This window comes from Zosterops lateralis (genome assembly GCF_965231275.1).
Source record: "Zosterops lateralis genome assembly, chromosome: 1".
Lineage (NCBI taxonomy): Eukaryota > Metazoa > Chordata > Aves > Passeriformes > Zosteropidae > Zosterops > Zosterops lateralis.
The window spans coordinates 57,025,821-57,036,706 of NC_139762.1; the positions used below are offsets into that span (position 1 = coordinate 57,025,821).

Below are 10,886 nucleotides of genomic sequence, written 5' to 3' on the forward strand. Positions count from 1 at the left end.
AACCTTTGTTATGCCTCCAAAGTTCCCACACACTGAAGTATGTACTGGCTTAAGTTTCAGATGAAACCACATATATTTGTGACTTAGAAGTTAAACATCAAAAAGCACATTAGCTTGATTTTCAGAAGCTACACAAGAAACGCCCAGGAACAAACTTTACTGAAAACGAGTTTTGGAAATGCTGTGACAGCACCAGCTGGGTTTATTATGAGAGGGTGTCAAGCTCTGGAAGAGACCTCTTGGAGAGGTGGTCAATGAACCCATGTCTATATGTTGAAAAGGCATTTGGACAGTGCCCTTAAAGCCATGCTTTTACTTTTGGAGAGCCCTGAAATGGTCAGTTAGTGGGACTGGATGATTATTATAGATTGTTTAAACTGAACTATTTTATTCTACCCAAATCTATCTTCTCCTACCTGCTTCTTTCCCTACCAGTAGACACTGGGGAAATCTCTGAAGACAATTCCTGCCAGCCCTGCACCAGCAGAAGGCACTGAATACCCATGAGCATCTCCCAGCCCAGGCACTGGCTCTGTCACCTTGTGGGAAGGAGGGGTGTCACTTCTGGGGGTGGTCAGGGCTGTGGATCATCTCAAGATAAAGGGACCATCTGCACAAATTAGGAAAAAGCAAGTGTCATGTGGTTTTTTTAAACTCATCAGTGTTCAACTGAGCTAGGTTTTCATGAGATGGCAAAACACCACATCACTGACACTAGTGAGGCTCAAAGATCAATAAAGCCTTCTGTCTGGTGCAAGATGTGCTTCTCATCTAAATGGTTGCAAACCCTTGGAGAGGAGCAATACCTGTTCATTTCCCCATGATTATTCGTTTTTGCTCCTTGTACTCATTTTTAGAAATGTCTGGTCTGTTTTCTACAGAAGAACATACCAAAATAGAGGAGCCTGAGCACAGCAGCACTCCCTCAGAGGGAAAGTCCATCTGGTCCATCCTCTGTCTCCAAAGTGTCCAACCACCTGTGTCTGAAGAAGAGCACGTGAGCACTGAAGTCTAGTCCTGACAGGGTCCTGGGGGTGCTCACAGGCCTCAGTGGCTGGGACTGGCCTCCCCTGGGACCTGCAGCCCCACCACCTCCTGCCAAGGGACCCACCTCTGCCTGGGACCTTCAGTCCCTGCCTGAGCCCTGCTGTAGGTGTGCCTGCCTCTGCCCCTGTCTGCTGGGTGCACTGGCCTGGGACCTGCCCTGCACGGAGCTGCTCTCTGAGGTGGAACCCTCAGACCTGGGTGGGACCTTGTCATGCAGAGCTCTGGGTGTAACTGCTCTGTCCTCTTCTATTCCCTGCACTCACCTTGAGTCAAATGATGGTGAGACTGTTGTTTGTCTGACACACCAGGTGGTTTTGAGCTCCAAAAAAGACATTCAAGGACACATAACAGGCAGGTTATAACTGGAAGCAGGATAATATTTCAATTTTTATTTTTCTCCATCTGTGTCAGAGCCGATGCTCACAAGCACTAACACAACATGCATGTGTAGCCAGGAGCGACTGATTCATTTCTTATTCGAAAATACATTCTCTGTAGTCTGGAAAAGGCAAATGACAGAGCTACAGAAAGCAGCAGCAGGCATATAGGTCAGAAGAAAAGATGTGTGGTACCATGAGGTATTTTCCAAAGTATAACACATATAAATGATGGGCACAATCTTGCCTTCCAAAACTTGCTTTGTTGCTGAACTTCCCAGCCAGAGTAGGGGTGTATGAAAAGCACTCTTGTGCCTGCCCTTGTGCTTGTGTTGCAGGCAGGAAAACTGAAGAGTGTCAGCTCTGGATGGGGAAGCAAGCCTGGAACCTTTCCAATCACATGTTTTGAACAACCAAGAACCCCATAGAAAATGGAGGCAGAAGAAGAGCAGAGCTCAGCCCCACTCCAAGCTTGCAATGGGCAAGAGAGGCAGAGAGAGCCAGGGCACGAGTGGTGCCTTGGAGGTGTGAGGGCAGCAGGCAAGAACAGAGCCACAGGGGCCCAGAGGAGCCCTGAGAAGGGGGGCTGTGCCCAGTGCTACAGGAGGACAAGAAGACAGCCCCAGGTCACCCTTGGGGCCCACCCTGAGAGTCTGGAAAACTTCCTGCCTGCAGCTGCAGGGCATGACAGGCCATCTTCATGGGGCATGAGCAGCAGGCAGCAACCCAGCCAAAAAGGGACTGAAGGATTCCTGAACTGCAGTCATGCTCAGTGCTGCAGAGGAGTGCAACCCCATCTCTCCCCCTTGCCCCCATGAACCAGTGCCAATCTAATCCAAGGCAAAATTCCCTCCTGATGCCATTGCTGGTAATCAGCTATTCCTTAAGCATGTGAGGAAGGCCTCAGTCTTCATCCCACAGTCTGGTCTTGCCTTCCAGGACATGCCTAACCCCTACTCTCCCTCAACCTGATGCCATCTCAGGGGCTTCCAAGAGTTGCCAAATGTCCTCAGCCTGATCAACCTGAGGGTCAAGAATCTTGGCAGGGCACCAGTGGGTGTTACAAAGCCCTAGAACCTCTGACAACCTCCCTGCATCCCATTTCTTACAGCAGCTGCCCCTGGCTCCACAAGGGGCTGAGGACAGAGCTGTGCAGTGCTCCTCAAGAACGTGTTCACTTGAACTTTGCTATCCAGCTGAAAAGGTCAGACAACCTCAGGCACCTACAGAGCTTGGTGGTTCTTCTCCTCTGAGGGGCTTGCATCTGTTCCCCAAAGGCTGAGTGACAATGCCAGCTGGCCTTGCCTTCAGTTTTCCTCCCTTAGCCTCCCCCAAGTAATTCCACTGTCTCCTCAAGGGCTTTCTTTTGGATGTCTGTGGGCTGGCTCCAGGCCAGCTTTGACAGAGGGACATGGGAGGATGCTCTCTTTTATCCTGCCCCTCCAAGGCACGGCTGCACTGTAGGGTAGTGAACTGTGACATGAGGGTGGTGGGGTCCTTCATACACAGCCTTGCCTGTCACAGACCAGCCATCCCTCCTCCCAGCATTCTTCGGAGGAATGCCCCCCATAAGAGCTGTCTTCTCCCTGTGATGGAACTATGTCCATGTTGCTACTTTGGGTTCTCCAATTCTCATGGAGGACAATGACTGCAGGAACACCAACTTTCCGTTTATGGACATTGAAACTGAAAGGGACCAATTGTCATCAGCTGAATATTAATAAGTGCATTGAGCCTGACAGGATTCACCCCAGAGTACTGTGCATAACTGCAGCAGACATTACAACACAACCACTTCCAATCATCTACAAAAGGTCTTAGGAAGCCCCACCAACAAAGAATTAGCCCAGGTTACACCAGTTTCCAAGAAAAGCAAGAGAGAAGACCAAGCAAACTACAGACCTGTTAGTCTAACCTTAGTACCTGGAAAATGTATGGAGAAAATCACGCTGGGTTCTATTAAAAGACATTTGAAAAACGATGCAATTATCAGACAGAGTCAACATGGGTTCACAAAGCCAAAGTCCTGTTTAATTTAATAACCTTCTACAACAAGCTCACCTGCCTGGATGAAGTAAAGACAGTGGATTTAGAAAGGCTTTTGATACTGTCCCTCAAAGCCTCCTTCTAGACAAGTTTTCCAACAGTGGGATGACCAGGTATGCAGTGCACTGGGTGAAGAATTGGTTGAATACCAGGGCTGAAATTATTGCTCAAACAGGACATCTGGCTGGTGACCAGTGAGTTCCTCAGGGCTCAGTTCTAGAGGCAGCTTGGCTCAGTCTCAGTGATCTGGAGGCTGCAGTTGAATGCACAGGTAGTGAGGTGATGATACCAAACTGGGAAGTGCTGCTGGCTCTCCCATACGACAAGAGGATTTGCTTTGAAGAGGGATCTGGATGGATTTGAGTATTGAGCCGTCACCAATGACAAAGCTGAGCAAGACCAACCAAATGCTGCTGGATTCTGCACCTGGGATGGAGTAATGCCAGACACAAGTCTGAACTGGAGCAGAGTTTTGGGAGTGCTGGTGGGCAGGAAGCTCAATGGGATCAGCTGTGTGTCCCCTGACAGCCAAGGGGACAAATCTCATCCTGGGAGGCATCAAACACAGCATCACCAGCCAGCCAAGAGAGGTGATTATCCTGCTGAATTCAGCACTGGTGCAGCCTCTTGAGTACTGTGAGCAGTTCTGGGCCCCACCATTTAAAAAGGATGTGAAGGTACTTGAACATGTCCTGAGATGGGCAGCAAAGCAGGGGAAAGGGCTGGCAGGAATGTGCTCTGGGGGGCAGCTGAAGGCCACTGGGTCTTTTATGGTTTGGAGAGGAGGAGGTGACCTCACTGCTGCCTACAGCTTCCTGAGGAGAAGTAAAGAAGGAGGTGCGGAGCTCTTCTTCTTGTCCCAGTGCCAGGACACTGGGAATGGTTCCAAGTTGAGCCCATCAGGGGAAGTTCAGACTTGACATGAGAAAACATTTCATGACTCCAGGGGTGGCCAAACATGGAATAGGCTTCCTAGAGAGGTGGCCAATGCCTCCTCCAGCCATGCCTGTCAGTGCTGAAGAGGCATTTGGACAGTGCCCTTAAAGCCATGATTTAACTCTGGTCAGCCCTGAGCTGGTCAGGCAGTGGGACTAGATGGTCATTGTAGGTCTCCTCCAGCTGAACTATTCTATTCATTTAGAGTTGTTGGGTTATAGAAGAGAGGACAAGGAGATAACTAGTGTTATACACTGGGTTATCTGCTTAAATGGATTTTCCCAGAGAAACCTGGGGATACAAATTCAGCCTTTTCATTCAAGTAACCCTGTCCTTAGAATTGACTCGGTCAGCCTTCGTTACCAAAACCAATGTGTTTCATTTAAAACGCATTGGCATTTCATTAATTTTTATGGCTGGGATGCAGTCTCCTAAATCGATCTGGTCATTTTAAAACTTTAATTCTGTTTCTTCAGCTGACTTTTGGCAGATTTTAACAGATGCTGCAAGCTTAGCATGTCCACACTTCCTGCATTTTGGGGCAAAAGTCATTGAAGAAATGTGATGACCAGAGGATTTTAACAGAGGCACACTCATGGATTCAAGATCAGGGTGCCAGGGGAGATATGCTACTGCATAAAGCACTATCATCTGGATGATGTGAAAAATCGAGTGGCCAATTATTACTTCCATCTAACTCTCAGATTAGCACTTCTAATGCAAGTTAGACATCTGTCCAATATGAAATTTTCAAGTTATTTAGCTTTTGTCATATAAATAGTAACTAGACACACACACTACCTACACTGTACAACTAAAAGTTCTTCTAGGCAGCAAGGAACTGAAGATAATGATGGCATTATTAGAAAAATAGTTTCCATTAATGAATCAGAGAATCACAGAATGAATTGAGTTGGAAGGGACCCACAAGGATCATTGAGTCCAACTCTCAGCCCTGCACAGGACCATCCCCAAGAGTCACACCATGTACCCAAGAGCATTGTCCAAACACTTCTTAAACTCTGTCAGGCTTGGTGCTGCAATCACTTCCCTGGGGAGCCTGCTCAGTGCCCAACCACCACCCACTGGGGAAGAACCTTTTTCTAATATCCAACCTACATCTCTCCTGAAATAATTTCAGTCCCTTCATTCAGGTCTTGTCACTGGTCACCACAAGAGAAAAGATCAGTGTCTGCCCTTCTATCCCTCACGAATAAGGTATAGACTACTATAAGATCTCCCCTCAGTCTCCTCTTCCCCAGGCTGAAGACACAAGGTGACCCCAGTCACTCATCCCTGAAAACTTCCCTCAAGACCCTTCATGATCTTTGTTAACTCTCTTTTAGGGTGCTCTCTAGTAGCTTTGTATCTTTCGTACATTGTGGTAGCCAAAACTGCACACAATACTCAAGGTGAGGTGGCCCCAGCACAGATCAGAGTGGGACAATCTCTTCCCTTGCCCGGCTGGTGATGCTGTGCCTGATGTACCCAGGATACAGTTGGCTTTCCTGGCTGTGAGGACACTGCTGACTCACATTCAACTTTCTGTCCCATTTCAACCCCCAGGTCCCATTCCTCAGGGTTGCCCTATCCCAGGTGCAAAATCTGGCACTTTCTCTTGCTGAACTTCATATAGTTGGTGATTTCCCAGCCCTCTGATTTTTCAAGTTCTCTCTTCAAGCCCTCTCTGCCTTCAAGGGACCCAACAGCTCTTCCCAGTTTTCTATCATCTGCAAACTTGCTTAGTATCCCTTACAGTCCTGCGTCCAAGTAATTTGTGAAGATGTTGAAGAACACTGGGCTGAAGATGAAGCCAGTCAGTTCACCAGTCTGGTGTCACCCCATTCACTGTAACCCTTTGATACCAACCTGTGAGCCAGTTGCTCACCCCCTGCATGATGTCTTTATCCAGCTGTGGGCTTGACATTTTATCCAGCAGGATCCTGTGAGAGACAGTATCAAAAGCTTTACTAAAATCCAAAATTAAAGTCTATGTTTTAGAGCCACTCCATGTTTTTAATATATGTTGCATCAATAAATACGAGAAAGCAATGCAAAAATGCTTTATAAAAACTCTGAGCTATAAGAATGCATTCAGTAAACTGAAGGTGCACAAATCCAGTATAAGCATCAAGATAAAAAAACCTCAATGTATTTATCTCTTTAAGCCAGTGTGATATTATGCAGCTGTCACAATGCCATCCCATTTACACCATTAAGAATCAGACAAATCATACATTTTCAACTCCTAGACAAAATTTACTTGTCGTCATCAAGTACCCAAAGCAAATAAAACCCAATCATTCCCCTTTGGGGACTGTATTCTCTCTTTGAGTAAAGTTTCAGCAAAAATAATGAAGGGTTTTATGCTGTAAAGACATAAATGAACTCAAAGCTAACCAGAAATGTAGACATGAGAGAGTACACATGCACAGCTCATGCAATAACACGTGCCAGGAAGGAGGAGGCAAGGATACAGAGCTACACGGTATTGTCACCTACTCTGTGTCAGACCACTGGTACTATGACCTACTCTGTGTAAGGACACTAACATCTTGTAAATAACCCTGTAAATAAGCAACTTTCAGATCACTGACATAAGAAATTACCACTACAGAGACTATAAGGAAGCCAAAATTGCCAGATGCCTGATTGCAGTACATGAAAATCAAACCAGACAAATTTCCCCCTTGTTAGCGTGGCTGATCACCAAAATGGAAGTAGAGCAGACCATCTGTCAGAGCCCAACAGCATCTTCAATTTGCACCCAAGGCACCCATCCTGGGGCTAGTGCATGAGCAGTCTTTGAGAGGTGTGGGGTATCTCAGGTGTTCACATCATGCTGTTCTCTCTGGTGTGCCCACACACTTCTGTGAGCAGGATCCCCACACTGGAACAGACACAGCTTGAAGCAGTACATGTACGACTTGCACCAGTGCTTTTCCAGATGGTTAATCATATCCACAAGGAAACAAACAATATTTTTAGGCTTCTACTCCAACTACGAACTCAAGTCAACTCCCACCATAAAGTCATCAGATCTCTTTGAAATATTAAAGAGGATTTATGTGTTCTACCTGAAAACATTTGCAGTCCAAACCCGCAAGAATGGAAACACATCGTGACTTTGATGTTGAAAAGTCTAGTATTTTATAACCTGGTGGGCTAGACAGGAGTATTTGAAAGGAAAAATTAACCACTAGTCTGTGACAGCCTCAACTTTTAGATTCTTAAATAATAACACCACTATGTATAAGACTTTTGTACATATTAATTGCTGCATTTTTTCTTCTGCCCGAGCTCCACAGAATTCAATGTGTGGCCAAAAAGAAAATGAGGATTTATAGGAAGTGAAGTATAAAAAATATGTTCATAAAACAATCCTTCCTAATGCACCAGAGCCCTATTACCTAAGCTGCCTAGCAATATGGGATATATGCTAGAGGGGTATAAAGGTTTCATTAACCCTCAAAAGAGATGACTTACAACACTTGTCAACAACTATGTCTGCAAAATGCACGCTGGCAACAGCTTCACTGCAAACTGTACTAACAGCAGACACGGCTGCTGCATATAATCACACACAAATGCTTTTCTGCTGAGCCCAACATCTCTATCTGTGATCCTGTTTTGAGACACCCAACAGCTACACAGGAGCTATTTACGCATAACATTTATACCTATCAGCTTTCTATAATGAACACAAACAAACATAAGGTCCTCTCTTTGGTCAGGAACTCGTGCAAATTCTCCCCGACTTCGCCCGTCGTTCATTTCCAGGCCACAATAACGCCAGAATCGGTACCGACTTTGCTAAGCAGCGCACGCTGTGAGCTGCAGAGCCCCAGCCTCACGACAGCCCGAGCAGCTGCTGAGCACCGCAGCATCCCCCGCCAGCATCCCCCGCGGTCCTGTCACGGCACACAGCGGGTCTGTCGCGCCGCGGCTGCAGCAGGGCGGGCGGGTCGCCGCAGCCAGGGATGAGCCGGCGCGGGTATTAAAGGAAAGGCAATCCTCTTAGGAGGGCGGGCGGTGAGGCGAGAGAGGCGAGGAGAGACAAACCGAGGTGCGGAGCGGCCCCCCCTGGGCAGCCCCCCAAGGGCGAGAGGGAGCGGCGGGGCCGGGCTGGGGCAGGAGAAGGGGCCGCCCGCAGTGCCCGCGGGGGGCGAGGGGCCGGAGGGCCGGGGCAGGCGGGGAAATGGGGCAGTTATGTAATAACGAGGCCGGCGGGCCCGGCCCCCGCCCCCCGGGCAAGGACAGGGGAAGCCGCAGCGGCGGGGGAGCGGAGCCGCATCCTCTCACAGAGCCCGGGCACCGCCGCCGCATCCTTCCTCCCCCTCACCCCTCCCCAGGGCTCCCCCGCCCCGGAGCGCACCTTCTCCTGGGCGCGGTTGAGGCGCTTCTGGACGTTTTTGGCGAAGATGCCGGTCTTCATGTCGGCCATGGCGGTGCGGGATGGATGGGGAGGGTGGGGAGAGAAGGCGGGCGAGGCAGAGCCCGGCGGCTGCGAGCGGCAGCGCTGAGGAGGGATGGAGGGATGGAGAGGAGGAGGAGGGAGAGGAGGAGGAGGGCTTTAACGACACAGCAGGGAGAGGCGTGGCCACCGCCGCCGCCTCAGGTGAGCCTCGGCCCCCCCCGCCCCGGGGAGGCGCTGTCGGGACCCGCTGGGGGATAGCGGTGATTCCTGCAGATGATCATAAAACACATCCAGAGAGATAATGAGGATGATGGTTTATAGAACCACCAGCCGGTGGCTGCGTCCACTACTGGCACAAGCTCCCTGGTACAGCATGGAGAACCGTAGGCACCTACTTATTCCCCTAGAAGCTTCCACAACTCCAAACTCCTTTGACACTTTTCCCTGGTTTGGGGGCTGCAGCATCAAGTGCAGCAGATGTTGCTGCGGTTAAGGGACCTGCACCCCCAGCTCTGCCAGGGCTGGGCTTGCTGGCACAGCCACCAGCGGCTCTGGGGTTCCCTTGCCTGTGCTGCTCAATGTGGTACCCTTGACTTGCCACTCTGCTGCTCTCGACATCCTCCCCCCATCCATTCCTCACTCCTGTCTCAGTGTAGCAACCAACAGCAAAAAAAACGGTTCCGGACTGGTTTCGTGGTTTTTGATCTTATTTCTGAAATTACAACTTTAAGTCAAAACTAAAGGGCAGTCATCACAGAAGTCTCTGTCCTCCCCTGACACTCCAGCACCCTAAAATCTTCTAGGGATCACACAGCACCAGTCACTCAAGGCTGGCAAAGTCATCCTTCCGAGATACCAAGCCCCAAATTCACTCCTAATGTTTATTTCTGTTGTTTGGCCACGCGTGGAATTCCCTGATGTGGAGAGTAGAAATCCAGCAACAAACACAACAAAGCAAAACAAAGCAAAACACTGGAACTCAACTCTCTTAGCCTGAGCCTGTATCCTTCTATAGGGAACTATCCTATGTTCATTATACTTTTAATTGATTTTTCAGATTGGTACAAAACACAAATCAGGTCTTCTACCTGCCAAAAGAAAACGTCTCATACATTTAGTAAGTCCAGCTATGTTTCCTGAGACTCTGTATTTCTGACATCTGCTCAGTCCCACATGTGCCTGACAAGTTTTCCTGCACTTTTAAGAAGTTGATTTAGCATGCCAACTGCAGCAGTAAGAGTTTAGTAAGAGTAGGTACTTACTTAATTCTCATGGTAAATATTATTTAAAAAGAAAAAAGTAGTCACACAAAAACCCCAAATCCAAAACATATGCAGAAAACTAAAGAAAAATATCACAGCAACAAAGGAAATTATTATGTCTAAGATATTACAGTAGTGTATTTTACAATGCTATTAAACTGGTGAAAAATCAAAACAAAATCTCAGTGTGCATAGAGCTCCCAAATTCTTTGAAGTAATTTTTCACATCTCTAGAGTATATTTTTCTAGCCAGTTTGGCTTCTGATTCCACCACTTCAAGAATGATTAACAAAATCACAAAAAGAGGTAGTCTTAACTGATTACTCATGCATTTTCTTCACCAAAGGGTAACACAGGTGGGAAGTATCAGCAGAACAGAGTGCATTTGGTTGCCTTTGGGCTAGGAGAGGGTGGGAGGACCACTTTCTTGTGCCCTTTAGATCCCTGTTGTTTGCTGTAGCAGTAGAACCGTCGTCACCAAGACCAAAAATGCTTTTTCATGCCAGTGGATGAGGAAAATGAAGATGAGTTCTTAGACAGCCAGTCTCTTCCTCCTCAGTCAGTTGACCTGCACTGGCTTTGCCCCATTTAATGGCCTTGGACAGCAGCCAATGCTTTTTCACTGGCTGGTTTATCAATGTGTGTGTTGCTCTCCATCAACTAGATTTTGGAAAGTAATTATCAGCAAATGATCAGGCTGATCTCTCCATACTCTCTGTCTGTTGCATAGAACATTTATTGCAATTAATACTTCAGAGAAAATTTCTCCATTAAGATGTGTTTCAAAGCAAATTTTTCTCC

The 10,886-nt window shown here is 47.8% G+C and overlaps 1 protein-coding gene across 3 annotated transcripts in view; it reads right to left on the minus strand.

Moving 5' to 3' along the window:
• AMPH (amphiphysin) overlaps positions 1 to 8,927 on the minus strand; it is a 112,518-nt gene extending 103,591 nt beyond the window's left edge. For all 3 annotated transcript variants that reach the window (XM_083865413.1, XM_083865412.1, XM_083865410.1), the window contains exon 1: positions 8,782 to 8,927. In XM_083865413.1, the coding sequence (XP_083721539.1) occupies positions 8,782 to 8,850 (69 nt within the window). In that variant the 5' untranslated portion in view covers positions 8,851 to 8,927. The remainder of the gene's footprint in view (positions 1 to 8,781) is intronic.
• Between the last annotated feature and the right edge of the window lie 1,959 nt (positions 8,928 to 10,886).